Source organism: Eubalaena glacialis, chromosome 8, assembly GCF_028564815.1.
Source record: "Eubalaena glacialis isolate mEubGla1 chromosome 8, mEubGla1.1.hap2.+ XY, whole genome shotgun sequence".
Classification (NCBI taxonomy): domain Eukaryota; kingdom Metazoa; phylum Chordata; class Mammalia; order Artiodactyla; family Balaenidae; genus Eubalaena; species Eubalaena glacialis.
Genome location: NC_083723.1, coordinates 69,367,474 through 69,387,901, shown reverse-complemented (window position 1 = coordinate 69,387,901; position 20,428 = coordinate 69,367,474). Strand labels below are relative to the sequence as shown.

The following is a 20,428-nucleotide window of genomic DNA, read 5'->3' as shown; positions in this document are numbered from 1 at the left end:
TCAGGGTATGGCTTATCTTAGAGCTTTTAGTTATGTGAGGATGTTGTTGGATAAAAATGAAAAGTGTTGAGATGATATTAGGGATTGATGGTAATGTGATATTTGGTTAGATAAATAAATGGAGACTTAACAGTGTTTATAGAATAGAAGGCTTAACATTGTTAAGAAGTCAGATGTCCCCATATTTATCTGTAGGTTCAAAGAAATACAATAAAAATCTCAGGAGACTTCTTTTTTTTTTTTTTTTTTGGTAGAAATTGACTAGCTGGTTCCAAAATGCATATGGAAATGCAAAGGACCTAGAATAACAATTCTGAAAAAGAATAAAGTTAGAGGACTAACCTTACCTTTCTCAAGACTTACTACAAAACTTCTGTAACCAAGGCCATGTGATATTGGTATAAAAATAGAAACAGAGATCAGTGAAGTAGAATAAAAAGTAAGGAAAGGATTGAGACAGATATAGTCAGGTGACTTTCAATAAAAGTGCCATGATAATTCAGTGGTAAAATGTACAATCAACAAATAGTCCTACAAGAATTAGATATCCAATATTCTGTAATAACCTAAATGGGAAAAGAATTTGAAAAAGAATAGATACAGATTCAGTGTATAACTGAATCACTTCACTGTACACCTGAAACTAACACAACATTGTTAATCAACTATACTCCAATATAAAATAAAAATTAAAAAAAGAATTAGATATCCATATGGAAAAACAAAAAAACTCAACCACAGACCTTACCTCACCCCATATACAATTAACTCAAAATTAATCATAGGTCTAGACATAAGAGTTCAAACCATGAAATCTCTAAGAGAATACATAGGTGAAAATCTTTGTGTCCTACCATTAAGTAAAGATTTTTGAGACAGGACTCAAAGCATGGACCATCAAAGAAAAAACTGATAAACTGTACGTTATTAAAATCAAAACTTTTGTTCTTTGAGAGGCACAGTTACGAAATGATAAAGGGAAGCTATGTAGACAAGAAGAAAATATTTGTTAAACATTCATGTGAGGACTTGTGTCAAGAATATGAAGAATACTTACAACTCAATAACAAAAAGAACCGCAACTCAATTTTAAAAATACAGATGAAAGATTTGAACGGTTATTTTGAAGAGAAAAATATATGAATGGTCAATAGCATATGAAAAAATGGTCAACATCATTAGTCATTAGAGAATACAGATTAAAACTGCAGTGAGATACCACATCTACTAGAATGGCTAAAGATAAGAATGCTGACAATATAAAATGTTAGGAGGGATGTGGAGAAATGGAACACTCCTACATAGCTTGTGGGAACATAAAATTTTACAGCCACTTAGGAAAACAGTTTGGCAGTTCTTTTAAAGTTTAACGTATACTTAACCTTTCAAGCCAGCAATTCTACTTGTTGGTATTTTCTGAGAAATGAAAATGTATGTCTACATAAAGACTTATATGTGAATGGCAACTTTATTCATAATAGACAAAATTGAAAAACAAATGTCTATCCTGTGCTTTACTCCGTACCTTCTGAATGAGAATTTTGGAGGAGGTGCAACTTGAGGAATCTTTAATTTTCAAAATTGCTCCATTATTCCATTGCAGTTAGGCAGTGTGGGAACTAGTGCCCTAGACTATCCTATCCAGCATGGTATGGCCACTGCTAGCTCATATTGTACTTTTGTGCAAATTTGAAAAATATATCTCTCCCCTCCTCCCTCCTAGACACTAATCTACTTTCTGTCTGTAGAGATTTGCTTCTTCTGGACATTTAATATAAATGTAATCATATAACATGTGATCTTTTGTGATGACTTTTTTCACTAGTATAATATTTTCAAGGTTCGTTCATGTTGTAGCACCTATCAAATTTCATTTCATTTTATTGCCAAATAATATTCCATTGAATGCGTATGCCACATTTTGTTTATTCTGGCACCAGTTGATGGATATTTGGATTGTTTTTACTTTTTGGCTATCTTGAATAATGTTGCTTTGAACATTCATGTACAAATTTTGTGTGGCCATGATTTCATTTCTCTTGAGTATGTAGTTAGGAGTGGAATTTCTGAGTCATATGGTAACGCTATGTTTAACCTTTTGGAGAACTGCTGGATGGTTTTCCAAAGCAACTGCGTCATGTTATATTGCTACCAGTAATTTATGTGGGTTACAGTTTCTCCACATCTCATGAAAACTTGTAATCTGTCTTTTTTTTTTAATTGAAATATAGTTGATTTACAATATTATAGTAGTTTCAGGTGTACAACATAGTGAATCAATATTTTTATAGGTTATGCTCCATTTAAAGTTACGATCTGTCTTTTTTAAAAAATTTTATTTTATACTGGAGTATAGTTGATTAACAATTTTGTGTTAGTTTCAGGTACTACCTGTCTTTTGATCATAACCATCTTAGTAGGTGTGAAGAGGGGTCTTATTTTAGCTTTGATTTATATTCCCCTGATGGCTAATGATGTTGAGCACCTTCTTCATATGCTTATTCGCCTTTTGTGAAACTTCTTTGGAGAAATGCCTATTCAGGTCCTCTGCTCACTTTTTGAAATTGAGGTATAATTGACATATAACATTATATTAGTTTCAGGTGTACAACATTATGATTTGATATTTGTATACGCTGTGAAATGATCACCACAATAAGTCTAGTTAACATTCCATCACCAGATGTAGTTACAAAATTTTTTTTCTTTTTTTTTCTTGTGATGAGGACTTTTAAGATCTACTCTCTTGGCAACTTTCAAATAGGCACTACAATATTATTAACTATAGTCACAATCCTGTACATTACATCCCCATGACGTATTTATTTTATAGCTGGAAGTTTGTGTCGTTTAACCTCCATCACCCAGTCTGCCCATCCCCCATCCCCTACTCTCTGGCAACCACCAATCTGTTCTCTGTATCTGTGAGCTGGTGGGTTTTCTTGTTTTGTTTGTTTGTTTTGTTTTTTAGATTCCACATATAAGTGAGATCATATGGTTTTGAATATTTTTCTTTGACTTATTTTTAAGTTGGGTTGTTTGTTTTTTTATTATTGGTTTGTAACTATTCTTTATAATATTCTAGATACCAGCCCCATATAAGATATATGATATTTAGAATTTTTCTTCCAACCTATGAGTTACTGCAAATTAAAACCATGATAAATACCACTAGATACCTATTAGAATGGCCAAAATCTAAAACGCTATCAACATGAACGCTGATGAGAATGTGAAGTAAAAGGAGCTCTCATTCATAATTTTGTGCTGTTATCATTTCAAACTGTACAAATGGCAAATGGCTTCTTAACTGTCTCATGATTTCAGTCCCTCTCTTCACTGTCCTTCTCTTCCTTTACCCCTAATGGAGGAACATAATAGCAGTTCTCAAATATATGAAGGGCTATCATGGAGAAAGGAATTGACTCGTTCTGTGTAACTCTGGTAGTAGAAGAACTACACTCTTTTCTTCTAAATTATATTTTGAATAAGTCCTTCAAAACTGAGTAAGTTTTGTCAAAATGCAGCACATTTTATAGCATCTTTCTGGCCCCACATGGTGTAAACCAAGGCAAATGAAAATCACTTCTTTAAACCTTCCTCAACTTGCTCCACACACTCAAGTTTTGACCTTCATTGTGTTCTTTCATATTCTAAAACAGGCTGATACTTTTGGGCTAAACTGCTATTCATTCTCTTGAAAAACAGAAATTCATTCTATTACCTTACCTACTCTTTTTTTTCTATCGCTATTGCTGTTAGCATAGTCTTAATTACTCATTTTAAATTTAGCTCATAGTCTATCTAACCACCTTCTAGAAACAACCTTCACTCATAGATAGGAAGTTGATAATAATCACCTATCATACACAAGCAATTTAGCAGACTAACAAATACAATTTTCTACAGCCACGTGTACTATTTTTACATATTCTTAAAGTGCAAGGATAAACACGTTCATTAACATGATGCAAAGTTATAGTACCTTTGTAACATTTTAACATAAGGAGAGTTGTATATATTAAAAGGTTTATGACCAAGGTTTTGGAAATAACTAAGAATCTTGGAAATCATGTTTTAAGCTGACACTCTATAAAACATAATTACCATTGATATAAAAGTTTGTTAGTATTATGATTCAGTTTAGTTGAACACAATTTTATATTTTTTATGCTTTTTTATGCTTTTATGTAGGGGTACTTAATTTATCTGATCAGTATTTGTATCAGAATTTTAGGAAGTTCAGATTAAACTTCAGAAAAATACAAACCCACACCTTTACAAAATCATGGAGAAAACATAGATAGGTATTTTAAACCAAAATTATTTAGTTAGTCTTATTTGTCCAAAGACTCACTTTTATTACATGAACTTGGTCTCTTATATGAAAATACTTCTGAGCTTCTAGCAGAATCTCCAAGAAGGATTTTTTTTCTTAAACATCTAGCACATTTAAACTCTCATTAGATATGAAAATATAAGATTTATGAAAGTGCTTATTATTCTCTATGAACCAATTAGATTATTGCTCCTTTAATTTAAGAGGCTTTATAATTTAGTTTATTAATACCCTTCTAAGTTAGGAACATACTTCATACGCATGCAGTGAGATCATGGCTTCTCTCAATTACAGCAGCACAGAGATTTGTAGCCTCAGTTCTGCAACTTCAGAAACAGGTTAAGTAATCCAAGAAACAAAAAACTCACTGGTCAAGATTCAAAGGGCTTTTTGCTTTCTAGTGTTCATGAATTTTTTTAATGAAATAGTTTGAGCTCACAAATAGACAAAGAAATTAAAGGATAGCAACTCAAATTCTTTACCTTCTCTCACATGGGAGATAACAGATTCCCATAATCCCATTAGAAGTCTCAAACGGTCAGATTATGAAATTACACTCCCAATCATTTCTTCTACCAGTGGGGAATTATTTATTGTTGTTGTTGTTGATGATGTCGCTGTTATCTAGTGCAAACTAGGTCCAGAACCAACATGGCCAAGAACCAAGAAAAAAAAAGTCAAAAGTACTGAATTAGAAAAAAACATGGTAGCAAAGATAAAGTAAGTTCTATTGCTGCTTTAGACTAACTCTGGGGACCAAACAAAGTCCATGAATGCATTTCTGTGGTAACACAGTTGAATTAGTTTTGTGAATCCACTCTGGCCTCTTATGGAAACTCCAAAGCTATTACAGGCTAATATTCAGAGTTTAACAGATGACTTTCATAAATATAAAACGTACATGTATCACACTTTATTCAACTCACTAATGAGAGGACCAGTGAGATGGTAAGTGTGGTTCAAAGAACATTTTAGGAGTAGGTATTTACATGCAGGTTAATAAAGTAATGTTAGAATAGCATTGCTAAGATAGATACAAAACCAGTTAATATTCTACAGGGAAATAAACCATGACCTATGGGATTGTCTTTAATAACAGAAGAAAAGTATCTGATTTTATTTAGGACAAAAGTCTACAAATTAACGTTCTACTTTAGTATGTCTAAGACTTTTAATCAATTTTAAAAACAGTGGATCAATTAAAATACATTCCCCCAAATTATCCTTGGTTGGGCCTGTTTAATAATGTATGTACATGACATTGAAACAACATATTGCCTCTCCTTTGATTTTTATTTCCAAACTTTAAATAACTTTTCTTAATACATAGCAACAACATGTGATATATACAACATCTGCTCAAGATAATTATAGTAGCACTTAATTTTTATTGATGGGAAGAATCAATATGTTAAAGATTCAGTTTTTCCCAAACTAATCTTAAAAATCTGTATAATTTTATTAAAACTCCAACAAATGTTTTTAGAGAACTTGGCAAGTAAATCCAAAACAAACTATGAAGAGAAAAAGCCCAAGAAGAGCTCAGAAAATTTTGAAGACAATGAACTAGGTAAAGGGAGTTACCCTATGAAATGTCAGAACTAATTATGAAACAATGTAAGTGTGCAAAAATAGACAGTCAAGTAGAAACCACATTGATGCACATTTGAAACCTGACAGGGGCAGCACTACAACTCAGTGGATAAAAAGTGGACTATTAAATGTTGTTAACCCAATTGTTTATATACTTGGAAAAAATAAAAAGATTGTTAACACATATCATAATAAAAAATTATTTCCAGGTAGATAACTAAAAATGCAGAAAAGCAAAGTTTAAGACCTTTAGAAGAAAATATAGAATGTTTTTATAACCTTGATGCAGAAAGGGATTCCTTAAACAAAACACAAAAACTACCTAATATAAAGCCAAAATTAAAAATATGATTATATTTTTAAAAACTGTTCTTAAAACCACCATTTCCCTCAAAAATGTGAAAAGATGAGCTACAGATTGGGCCAAAGATATTTACAACATATTTAATTAAGAAAGTGTTAGTATACAGGATAAAGACATCTTATATAAATCTATGAGAAAAAACACTCAACAAAGATTGGTAGAAGACAGGTTCTAACAGTTTTCAGAAGGGGACATTATGACTCATAAACTTACGAAAAAACATTGAACCGCACTATAATCAGGGAAATGCAATTAAAATCACATTATACCTTTTTACAATTATAAGATTGGTGGTATTTAAAGGATCTGAATATACCAAGTATTGGTGAGGGTGTGGAGAGATTCAGAACCTCTCTACAGTGCTCTTGGGAATTTGCACTGGTATAAGCATTTTGAACTGAAATGTGTCAGTTTGCTAAAGTTGAAAATGCCTGTGTTCTTTGACTCAGAAATTCTGTTTCTAGCTATATATCCTGGAGAAACTCACACATGTATGTAAGGAGACATATGAAATTAGTTATTACATCAGTATTCATAATAGCTAAAATTCAAAACAATACAGTGCCCATCTGCAAAATAATGGATGAATATATTTTAGAATATTCATGAAAGATAATACTACGTGCTTGTTAAAATGAACTAGCTAGGTTATCACTTACCAACTTCTGAATTAAGTTGGCTTCCTATTTAGACCTACCAGAAAAGAGAATAAAAATACTGCCAATCCAAAAAATAAATTAATAAATTAAATTAAGTAAAATAAAATGAACTAGCTAGAATTGTATTTATAACCATGGATAAATCTCATATATAATGTTGAGTGAAGAAAACTAAATTGTAGAAAGAGAGGTATATTTCATAACGTTTGAAAACTGCAGATGTACACATATTGTGCCTGTTCAAGTGTATGTATTATTTCAAAGCATCAGTAGAAAGGCTAAGCATCAAAATTAATGATAGTTACTTCTGTAGAAGCAGAGAAGGGAATAGAATTGAAGACAAATAATAAAGGGGCTTTGGCTTTTTTGTAATATTTTTTTTAGAAAAAAATCTGACTCAAATATTGCAGTGCCGGGATTTGATAAAGTTGGGTGCTGGGTACATGAGTGTTTATTATCTAATTCCCTCTGCATTTCTCCATGATTGAAATACTTCATTTTGAGGAATAAAAAATGGTATATATAAAATATGTATATAAATTTAAAGGCATTATATGATAAACTACAATAATACTATATATACCTCCTAGACATAAATAAATATACATACACACGCACATACACTCATGTATGTGCGTGTGTGTGTATATGTGCATTTATATACGTGTGTATATCTATCTACCTATATAGATACACTTATGAGCATTACACATACACTTAACGAGCATTACATAATTCAAGTATACAACTTGAATAGGAAGGATTCCCTGCAATTCCTGGTGATATTTTTCCTTGGGGAGGAGAGGTGGGATGAGGGTTAGGTAAGAGGCCCAAAGGGTATTTCAGTTGGATCTGTTATGTTTTATGTGATTTATTAAGGGCTAAAAAATGGTTTAAATATGTCATCCATTAGCAGTTATCAATTCTTTGTGATAGGAGTATGGATGTTGGATAAACGGAATCTCTCCACTTATCATTGCTTATTTCTGTTTTTCAAAATAATTTTTAAAAAACATTAAGCTTTTGACTAAGATCTGGAGCTTGGAGACAAATTTTGAATCAAAAAGAGTATCTTGAAAATCAATTTTGTCAACTCATTTATTGGGAATGATAATATATTATCAGAAAAACTAATTGTGGGTAATTTTTTCCCTCTTCCCAAAGAATACAAGTCAATGACCAGATTGTGGAAGTGGATGGAATCAGCTTGGTGGGTGTCACACAGAATTTTGCTGCAACAGTTCTCAGAAATACCAAGGGCAATGTCAGGTATGTGGCTTGAGACATACAATTTGGTTACTTGATATTTTGTTGAATTTTAGTTTTCTTTCTAACTGTACCTATAATTACAGGAAGAATTTTATCTAAATACTATAAAAACTTGCCTTTAGTTTAAAATTTTTCCTTCTTTATTGTAATTAGTTCATAAATGTAATTTAAAACTAAAAATTATAGTATTCTAGAAAGACACAAAGATATGAAGTGTACAGTGTGAATCAATATGGTTAATTACCAAGCTATGTTAGTGTGTCTTATTGCTAACATAGCAGTAATTTCTATGAAGATAGAATTTCTCAATAAATATGAATTTAGACTCCAAATCCTTTCAATAAAACCAGTTATACAGTAAATTGAAATTGAAATGATGATACATATATCCAATGATACATGTTACTAGACAAGCAGGCTGAATGATTTAAGGTTAATAAATGCATTTTTAAATCTCTTTATTGTTTTAAAGAATCAGGAAGGACTAATCTTTGGTAAACTATAACTTTTCCAACTTAATAGGACAGAGGGTACATTATTTTGGACCTTAAATTTATATCCAACCCTGGGGTCCTGAAATTTGTAGCTTGGAAAACAAATAAAGTAGTCCTGAGCCAACTAAGGTCAAGGTTTGAAATCCATTTTATTTGGTCACAGGGTACTTATTTTTTAATATAGTATTGCTTATGCCTTATACTTTTCAATAAATCCTATAAAGGAACACATAAGAGGACATTATTTACTGTGTGTAATTATGAAAGTGTTTTAGTGTTATCATCGTCAAAATTAAACTGCCAAATATTCTGAAAATATCGATTAGTTAATATTGCTATAAAGAGAGTAACATTAGGATTTTATTGCAGCATATTTTATGTTGCACAAGCATGGGTTTAGGTTTTATAATTTACACTTTTTCAATTGGAAAACATCCTTTAACAATGAAAGGAATGTTTAAAGAATACAACCTAAATGACTTCTATGGGCGCTATTTTAATGCTTCAAGAATACCCATCATCCTAAGAAAAGTATGTAAAATAATTGGAAAGAGTGCAGGGAAAACTGTCTGATGTACTCTCAGAGCTGCACGGGTGAGCCCCTCAGTAAATGTGATTGTCTCTGCAGAATTGCTGTCTGTTCTTGAGACAGCATTTTTCTGTGTCAGTGAAGAACTTGGTTTTGAAGCTGCTCATTACACTCTGCAGTGAATTTTAAAGTGAAATAAAGTAAGAAATATGTTCAACTTATAAGAACATTTCTCAGTTGGAAAAAAGTTTGTAGTTACATGAACTCATAGCCATCCCTTTCTTTCTCTTCATAATTTTGTGCTCATTTCAAGCCTTGTACGGATGGCGAATGGCTTAACTGTTTCATGATTTCAGTCTCTCCCTTCTTTAATCTGTCCTTCTCATCCTTATCCCTAATGGAAGAACATAATAGCAGTTTTTAGGGCTATCATGGAAAAAGGAATTGACTCATTCTACATAACTCTAGTAGTAGAACTAAGACCTGTGGGTGGAAATAATAATTCTGCATTCGTTATGTCCTCTCTTCTTTAGAAACCTTCAATGGCCCTCCATTCTGTGCAGAATCTAAGTTCTCTCCATTCTGTGCAGAATCTAAGTTCTTATCCTGGTATTAAAAGTCTTTCATCCCCAGTCTTATCTCTTACCTCTCCCTATATTCATGCTCTAGTATAGTCTTACTAGTGTAGTCATCATCCTTCAAACATGACTTGTGAATTATTGTTTTTGTGCCTTTCTATCATTCTTTCTGTTTAAAATACTGTCTTCTGGTTACAACCTACTTATCTTGAGGAACATATTTTAGCTCCTTTGCCCTTCAAGAAATCCTCCTTGATCTCCCTATCCCCTAGTGATTTCTTCATCCTGGTAACATTCATCATTCATACCACTTTTTTGACCTTGAGGTTACAGAACATTCCACTTTAATTTTTTAAAGGCATACATTTAATTTCCTCATTCACTTTGCAAAAATCTTGATATCAAAATGGGACCCTTAGCTTCCTTTGTTCCCCCAAATTATTTAACCGTAGGTTTTAATTGATTGAAATTGTATAACTCAGGGTCTTAATTAGTTGGGTCTTTTCTTTCCTAATTAATTGGGTCTTTTTTAAAAAAATTATTTATTTATTTATTTTTGGCTGCATTGGGTCTTCGTTGCTGTGTGTGGGCTTTCTCTAGTTGCAGCGAACAGGAGCTACTCTTTGTTGCGGTGCGTGGTCTTCTCATTGCGGTGGCTTCTCTTGTTGCGGAGCATGGCTCTAGGTATGCGGGCTTCAGTAGTTGTGGCATGTGGGCTCAGCTCTAGAGCGCAGGCTCAGTAGTTGTGGCGCTTGGACTTAGTTGCTCCGCGGCATGTGAGATCTTCCCAGACCAGAGCTCGAACCTGTGTCCCCTGCCTTGGCAGGCAGATTCTTAACCACTGTGCCACCAAGGAAGTCTTTTCTCAATTTTAACTTATTAGAAATAATATTTGAATCCTCTGAATATATTTTAGGTGGTAGTTCTTCATAAGATATTAATACAAAAACAAGATCCAAAAACTAGACCTGTATTTTTAATGAATCATTTTAAACTGAGGGTTTAAAACATGTATGGTTCTATATTTCTTATTTATTGTTGAGCTAGCTATCACATTTAGTGGTTACTAAAATTTATTTTTTAAAAGGGATATCTGAAAAATCACTAAATTTAGTTTGAATTTTTCTAACTACTAAGCACAGATCTGGAGGGAATGTATGAAGCTCATGGCTTTAAAGAGCCAGGAAGGGGAAAGATAAGAAACTAATAGTGTTAAGGAAATTGAAGCTGAGATTTGGATATGATTATATTTTAAGTATTGGAGATAGATTTTAAAATTTATTTCCTGGAAATGCATATGAAATTGGTGCCAGCATTTAGATATAAATCAAAATCACACAATGAAGTTCTTTTGACTTCACCCACACTTATAGAGAATCACTTTTTATCTGACCATAGTCTGCTTTATTTTATTAAACTTTGAATTGTTACACCTGAATTTGTGAACTAATAGTACTAATGAAAACCTCCTTGGTGTGCCATTTTTGACACACCAGAGAAATTATAAGACAAGTATTTTAATATGATAACTTCCAAGGGCATATGTGTTTTTCAACCCTACATCTTTTATATGAGTTAAAGCATATTAGGCCACTGTGAGGAAGTGGTTCAGCTCAAACCAGGCTATATTCCTGGGGCATTAGAAGCCCAGGCCTGGCTGAAAGCATTGGAAAACCATTATTATTTCCTCAATTTTATTGATATCATTTAAAACTAAGTAATCATAGTGAGATCATGGTGAGTACTATGCTAACCATGTTAATTCCTTTAAGTAATTGATTAGGGAAAGGACTTACAGGACTCAAATAGTTTATACTCAGAAATGATATATCACAACAACAGCAGGAGAAAGATAAACATTGAAGGAGTGGGCATGGAGGAATCAGACAGTGTTCGTTATCATCCCTCCGCTGGGTTTCACAAGACTTGTTGATTTCCAGATTTTAAACCACCATGGGCATGGGCATGGTACCAAGAAGCCCAAGTCTTTGTGTGGTACGGGACTCTCACAGTGTTGAGATTTCAGTTTCCCCCAAATCTGCAGATTAAAGCACAATCACAATGAAAATCTCAGCAGGCTTTTTTGGAGAAATTAACATTTTTTACAAAGAACAAAGTTGAAGGACTTCCACTGTCTGAAAACTACACTAGTTACAGCAGTCTGGTTTAAGCATAAGGATAAAAATATAGATTAATGGAACAGAATAGACAGTTCCAATATAGTCCTGCACAGACATAAACAACTGATTTTTGACCAATGCACCAAGGTAATTCAATGGGGGGAATTATAGTCTTTTCAACAAATGCTGCTGGAACAATTGGAAAACCACATTAAAAAAAAAACTTGACCTTCATCCTACAGTGTGTTCAAAAATTAACTCAAGATTGATCATAGACCTTAGTGCAACAGCTGAAACCATAAAATTTCTAGAAAACAGGCAAAAATTTTATGATCTTGGGTTAATCAAAGATCTTTTAGAACACAAAAGCAAGAAATTTAAGAAAAAGAAATGATAAATTAAACCATCAAAATTTAAAACATTTGTTTGAAAAATACCCTTAAAATAAAAAAGCAAGCTACTGACTAATATTTGCAAAACAATTATCTGATAAAGCACTGTTACTTAGAAGATATGAAGAACTCTTTATAATTCAATAAGAAGATATATAACCCTGTTGAAAACCTGCAAATCAATTAACAAGACACTTCACTGAGGAAGATATACAGTTAAGCACATGAAATGCTGCTCAACACCATTAATCATTGGAGAAATGCAAATTAAATCCACAGTGAGGTACAACTACACACCCACTAGAATGGCTGAAATTTAAAAGACTGATACTACCGTGCATTGACAAGGATGTAGAGCAACTTTAATATAACATCCATTCATTTCTGGTGGGAATGCAAAATAACACAGCCACTTTGCAGAACAGTTTGACAGGTTCTTATAAAGTTAAACATACACTTATCATACCAGCCAACAGTTCTACTCTTAGCTATTTACGCAAGAGCAATAAAAACATGTATCTACCCAAAGGCTCATACTTGCACGTTCATAGGAGCTTTATTCAAAAAAGCTCCAAACTGGAAACAACTCAAATGTCCTTTAACTGATAAATGCATCTACAAGTTGTATTATATTCCATACAATGAAATATTTCTTAGCAATACAAAGGAATGAACTGCCAATGTATTTAGCACCATGTATGACTCTCAAAACTATTATATTGAGTAAGAAGCCAGACACCAAAGGCTTTACACTGCTTGAATCCATTTAAACTGCAAAGAAGAAAGAGGGAACATTTTTGGGGTGACAAAATGTTCTATATTGTGGTTATTGTGTTTGTTATACAACTGTATATATATTTGTCAAAACATATTATACAATTTAAATTTGGTAAATTTTGTTGTATATAAATTTGACTTCAGTAAAACTGATTCTTAAAATGTGTGATAATAGTTAAAATTAACTTAAAAAGTGCTATGCTAACTAATTATATTGAGGTGATGGTGATTTGGGAAGGAGGATCATGTTTCTTTAAGAAAGGCAGATGTAGTCAAACAATTTCATTAACAATATGTAGATTTTATTGTGCTGTATACTTCTATTTTAAAAATATTTTGTTATTGAGTTTTTACCAGAAAAAATATATCTATATAAAATTCTTTATTACGTATGGACCCTTTTCCTTATTCAAACATAGACTTGCAACGTAACTTTTAAGAACTCATGTTTTTGGGTCTGTAGCTTTAAGTAGGACCTTGCCTATCTTATTTACTACTATGTGCCTGGCATAATTGGTGTACCTATTGTTGCCTAACATATTACTCCCAAATTTAACGACTTGAAACAGCAAACTTTTTTTATCTCACAGTTTCTGTGATCCACTTCCCAGCTTTCTTATGAGAGCCTCTCTACAGGGATGCCTCACAACATGGAAACTAGATTCCCCAGGGGGAGTGATCCAAGGGAGTAGCCAAGATGCAATCTGCCATCTTTTCATAGAGCCGAAGTGACATTCCATCAGTTCTGTATTTTATTTGATAAAAGTGAGTCAACAAGTCCATCCCACACTCAACGGGAGAGAATTACACAAGACATGGATATAAGAATACAGAGATTACTTGAATCCATCTTAGAGGCTGCCTATTATGTAGTGATCAGTAACTAGTTGGATGGATGCACAGACAGATGGATAGACAGGCAGACAGATTAATGTTATACCATAATATAATTTATGTTTAATGTTGCATACCTTATCTTAAGAACCCTGAAAACCTTGAGACTATTTAAGAAAGACTGACCTTTGGATGGTGAGAGATCTAAACATTTTTCCTTCTATACATAAAAGAGTCTACAAACTTTTGCCTAAAATATAGAAAAATTTTAAAAGACATGGTAACAATTGTAAAGCATTTGAAAGAGTGAACTCTGGAACAAGGATGAGTTGTTGTTTTTAACTCCAGACAGCCTTCCTAGTACTGAAAGGCAGCTGTTCTAGGAAAGTGATGCTATAGAAGAGATTGTGCTTCAGTATGAGAAATTTCTAATAAATTTTATGTTTGCTCTTCAGTGCCGTTCACATTAAGCTTTAAATGCTTTCTGAAAAGTACCTGCTACTTGTGCTCAATCACTAAGCACTCATCATGCTTTTATCCCCAGTGAATGTATTTAACAACTTTCTGACATCAAGTCATATAACACTTCTGGAGGTCAGGATTTTATAGGAACTATAGTTACACACAATAGAAAATAAATTAATCTGAGGGTCTTAAATATTCCTCTGTCCTTTTTGGAAGAGGTTATAATATTCAAAAGAAAATATAAGTGAATGATAAGTGACTTTTTTATAGCTATGCTCATGTTTATTTTGGATTCACCCCTGGGCATGTAATTTCTAAGTATGGAAGCTTTAAAATATTCTTTTTTATGTAATGTCATTGGTGTATTTGAGATCTCCATTGAAATGCATCGAATATTGAAATGTTTTCACTTCATTCACATCATTTTAATAAGAATTTTTGTCACCATTACACACAAGGGGAAATTGAGAGTTTCACTTTTTAACAGAGCCTTGGTTTTGTGGTTGGGTGTAATGGAGTGTCATACATAATGAAGGGCAGTGAGGGTATTATCATGTTCATGGAAATCATGAATCATTGTGGATTTTGTACTTACATTACTCCTAAGACTATCCCCTTTCCCTCAGATAAGAGGAGCAGCCACTCTAAAGTTGGGACCATGGATAATAAAATTTTACTCTCATATATATGAAAATAGTCAGCAACAACTGGTGATAGGAAGAAGATAAAGACAGTGGGGATTTCAGAAAACTACTTAAAGGGGACTTTGGCTTAATGAGATGTTTTCTGGTGTCACTATGTACAGATTAAGATTCTCAAAAAATGCTTTTTAGTATTTGTGTGTGTAAACGTTTAAACCTGAGACATCAGAGCTAACTATTAAATAGAGAAATGTCATTTCTTGAAAGGATGTAGCATTTTAGAAAATATATAGTCCTTGACGTAGCATGAGTTAGGCAATGTTTTTTAAATAATTCAACTACTTTTTTTTTTTACATTGAACTATAGTGTAGAAAAAAGTTCTTTATAATCAGAGTTGGATTAGATACAAAATTCATTTCCAGGAACTAAGGCTTACAATTAGGTTTAAATATTTCAGATCTGTCTTTTAAAAACAAACATTTTTAGATGAATTTTTAAAAATTTAAATGCTAAATGTATAGTATATTAATCTAGATCCCAATATGGAAAGGAAAAATATGTAAGAGTCTTCAAGTATAAGAAAGAGGGAAAAGCCTGGTTGTGCAGAACTTCAGCCTCTGAACACAATCAGCAAATTTTAGTGAAGGGGGATGGATATACTTTTGCCACCATTGCTCAGTAAAATTAAGTTAAATATTTTAAAAGCTATCAAGTTCACACTTGTAAGATGTCATCAAATATAGAAAAAAATGAGTTTTTACCAAAATGTTTAAAAGCACCATGTGATCTTGTGACCCAAGGCTGAAGTAAAATGATAATAGGTCTTGTTCATCTAGTTTTCTTTTTATTATTAAGGTTTTTTGTGTGCATATGATAAATATTTGTTTATAGAATATTTGAATGAAAGAATTGATTTTATAAGAACTAATAACTATATCCTGATTTAGATTTTCCTTTTTTAGATTAGCTTAATTCCACATTTATAATTAAAAATTTTTGATGTCATAATAAGTGCTATTTTTGACTGATGTATCACTTTTATTGGAATAGCTTATATCGGAAAAACAGACACTCATAAATCATCATTTTTCAACATAACCTCTCACATCATTCTTTATGACTACAATTCAGCAAATTGTAAATGGAATTTTATAGTTGTTTGTTTTTGTTTGACAGCTCACCAGAGAATTCAATAAACTAATCAAATGAATTCCATATAATCTCGTCATCTAAACTCCAAAGGACAGTACATGGACATTGCTTTGTCTTATAATAGATGAAAAGAAAAGGAAAAACTGATTTATCTGCCTTTGCCTATTTTATCTCAGCCTGAGGGTGAGAGGGGACAGTTCTTTGTAAAATAATTCATGTTGAAGCAGCATGATTGTTTTAAACACTAGGAACACGCCACGCTGTAAAAACACGCCACGCTGTAAAAACATAAACCCTAGTTATAGATTTTGTTTTTAATATTGCCATTATTTGTAAATTGTAAGCTTAGAAAATACCTAAGTTTAATTTAAATGTACATTACGTTGTTTTTTTTTTTTTACTTCATTCTTTATAGCTAAAATACAAAAGATCACACTGTTCCTTACTGAAGCAAGGAAAAATAATAGAAAGTAACAAGAAAAGTATTTTTCTCTTAAAGGAATTTTAAGTTTATAAACAGGATGATTTGACTACATGTGTTGTCATTTCAGCTGGGGATAATGTCTAAAATATAAATAATAATTGTGCATAAATGTCAGTTAATTTGGTCACATATATTTAGAGGGTCTGATTGTTGCTGGCTTTAATTGTTATATTTTTGATGATCTTTAAAATTCAATGTGGAGTGATTATATAATCCATACTTTCCTATTTCAAATGCAACTGAAATTAAGGTTTTTTAGAGCACATTTCAGTGCAAGTATTTTATCTTTTTCCTGTGGTTGACTCACAAAAACCTTCTCTCTTTCAAAACTAGTGAGAACAAATAAGTAATTTGGACAGTGTGTACATATAGTACTTTGAAATGCACTCAACCCTGTGTAGATATTAATATATTATCTAGATAAAGGCAACAGTAAACATGTACTAATACTCTCTAGGCACCAGGTACTTAGTTAAGCTTTTTATATGGATTATATATTTGTTTGTTATTGTTATTATATTTATTTTACAAATTTGGAAACTAAGAATTAGAAATTTTAATACACTCAGGGTCACAGAGCCAGTAAGTCATGTTTATGTTTCAGTGGATTTGTTCTGTCAAAGCCATTTTTCTCTTTTACATACACTTTTAACTCCTAAATTATACTATCACAGTATGTCCATATTCTGAATCCATACTTGAAATAATAACCTTACTTTAAATTTTATATTTTCCACTCATTTCTATGTATGCTAGATTATACACATACAATAGGACACACTTATAATGACAGCTTAAAAATGGACCAAACATTTAGAATATATAGACAGGTAATTTGAATGTTACACATTTTCCAAATGGGAGATTTTATTAGTCTTATCTTAATAATAGTGCCTTAAAGTCCTTTCATGTCTGTACCACATTTTATTCTTCTGTCACTCCTTTAGATATATGGGGTAGGTACTAATTTTCACATGAGGAAAATACAGCGTAGAGAATAGTTCAGTTCCACTTCTGTGTGCTTTCCCTTTGGACCACACTTACCATGATGACATTCTTTTATTGCAAATCTGTACTGTAAATTATACCAGATTACAAGGCTTTAAAATGTGTCTAACTGGAAGCTATAACGCCACCCAAATTTGCTGCCTGAATGAAGAGACATGTGTAGTTCAACGTAAAACTTTTAAATAAATGCAGAGAGATCAATGAACTGGAAGACAGAGTAGTGTAAATCACCCAAGCTGAGCAGAAAAAAGAATTTTAAAAATGAGGTTAGCTTAAGAGACCTCTGGGACAACATCAGCATACTAATGTTCGCATTCTAGGGACCCCAGAAGGAGAAGAGAGAGAGAAAGGGGCAGAGAATTTATTTGAAGAAATAATAGCTGAAAATATCCATAACCCTGAGAAAGGAAACAGACATCCAGATCCAGGAAGTACAGAGAGTCCCAAACAAGATGAACCAAAAGAGGTTCACACCAAGACACATTATAATTAGAAGGGCACAAATTAAACATATAGAATCTTAAAAGCAGCAAGAGAAAACCAACTAGTTACTTACAAGGGAATTCCCATAAAACTGTTAGCCAACTTTTCAGCAAAAACTTTGCAGGCCAGAAGCTAGTGGCACCATATATTCAAAGTGACGAAAGGAAAAAAACCTACAACTAAGAATACTCTACTCAGCAAGGCTATCATTTAGATTTGAAGGAGAGAGAAAGAGTTTTATAGATAAGTAAAAGCTAAAAGATTTCAAACCACTAAATTGGCTTTACAAGAAAAGATAAAAGGACTTCTCTAAGCAGAAGAAAGAAGACCACAACTAGAAACATTTAAATTACAAAAGAAAAAGGTCTCGTTGGTAAAGGCAAACATATAGTAAAGGTAGTAGATCAACCACTTATAAAGCTAGTAGGAGGGTTAAAAGACAAAAGTAAAACCATCAGTATCCACAATAACTAAGGGATACAATAAACAAAAAGCTGTAAAATATGATAACAAAAAAGCTAAATGTGGTTGAGAGGAGTAAAAATGCTGGGTTGTTAGAATGCAGTCAAACTTAAGAGATCATCAACTTATAATAATCACATATATAGATGTTATAGATAAACCTCATGGTAACAACTAGCCAAAAACCTATAATAGATACATACATGCAAGAAAAGAAAAAGGAATCCAGACATAACACTGGAGACAGTCATCAAATCACAAGGAAAGAGAGCAAAAGAAGAAGAAACAAACAAAATTACAAAACCCCAAAACAGTAAACACAGTGGCAATAAGTACATACCTATCAATAATTACTTTAATGTAAATGGATTAAAATGCTCCAATCAAAATACATAGAGAGGCTGAATGGATTAAAAAACAAGACCCATATGTATGCTGCCTAGGAGAGTCTCATTTCCGATCTAAAGACACACACAGACTGAAAATAAGGGGATAGAAAGAGGTATTCCATGCAAATGGAAACAAAAAGAAAGCTGGGGTAGCAATACTTCTATCAGACAAGATAGACTTTAAAACAAAGACTGCAGCAAGAGACAAAGAAGGACATCACATAATGATCAAGGGATCAATCCAACAAGAAGATTTAACAGTTGTAAATATGTGTACACCCAACATAGGAGCACCTAAATACATACAGCAAATATTAACAAACATAAAGGGAGAGATTGAGAGTAATACAATAATAGTAGGGGACTTTAACACCCCACTTACATCAATAGGCAGATCACAAAGACAGAAAATCAATAAGGAAACACTGGTTTTAAGTGACAGATTAGACCACATAGAATATATATATATATATATATATATATTATATATATGTATATACACACACACACATTCCATCCAAAAGCAGCAAGATATACATTCTTTTCAAGTGCACATGAAACATTTTCCAGGACAGATCACTAGCTAGGCCGCAAAACAAGTCTCATTAAATTTAAGAAGATTGAAATCATATCAAGTATCTTATCCTACCACAATGCTAAATAGACTAGAAGTCAACTACAAGAAACAAAAAAACTTCAAAAAACACAAACACATGGAGACAAAACAATATGCTACTAAACAACTGGTGGATCACTGAACAAGTCAAAGAGGGAATTAAAAAATACCTGGAGACAAATGAAAATGGAAACACGATGATCCAAAATCTATGGAACACAGCAAAAGCAGTTCTAAGAGGAAGGTTTATGGTGATACAACATTACCTCAGGAAACAGGAAAAATCTCAAATGAACAATCTAACCTTACACCTAAAGGGACTAGAAAAGGAGGGGCAAACAAAACTCAAAATTAGTAGAAGGAAAGAAATCATAAAGATCAGAGAAGAAGTAAATGAAATAGAGACAAAAAATAAATAGAAAAGATTAATGAAACTAAGAGCTGGTTCTTTGAAAAGATAAACAAAATTGATAAACTTTAGCCAGACTCATCAAGAAAAAAAGAAAGAGGGCCCAAATAAGTAAAATCAGTAGTGAAAGAGAAGTTACAACTGACACCACTGAAATGCAAAGAATCATAGGAAATTACTACACAGTTATACACCAATAGAAGACAACCTAGAAGAAATGAATAAATTCCTAGAAATGTACAACTCCCAAGATTGATTCAGGAAGAAATAGAAAATATGAACAAACTGATTACCAGTAATGAAATTGAATCAGTAATTTTAAAATGCCCCACAAAATACAAGTCCAAGACCAAATGGCCTCACTAATGAA

General features: G+C 32.4%; 1 protein-coding gene across 3 annotated transcripts in view; it reads left to right on the top strand.

The window, feature by feature from the left end:
* PPP1R9A (protein phosphatase 1 regulatory subunit 9A) overlaps positions 1-20,428 on the top strand; it is a 320,149-nt gene that overhangs the window by 195,748 nt on the left and 103,973 nt on the right. For all 3 annotated transcript variants that reach the window (XM_061198553.1, XM_061198552.1, XM_061198551.1), the window contains exon 5: positions 8,120-8,224. In XM_061198553.1, the coding sequence (XP_061054536.1) occupies positions 8,120-8,224 (105 nt within the window). The remainder of the gene's footprint in view (positions 1-8,119; positions 8,225-20,428) is intronic.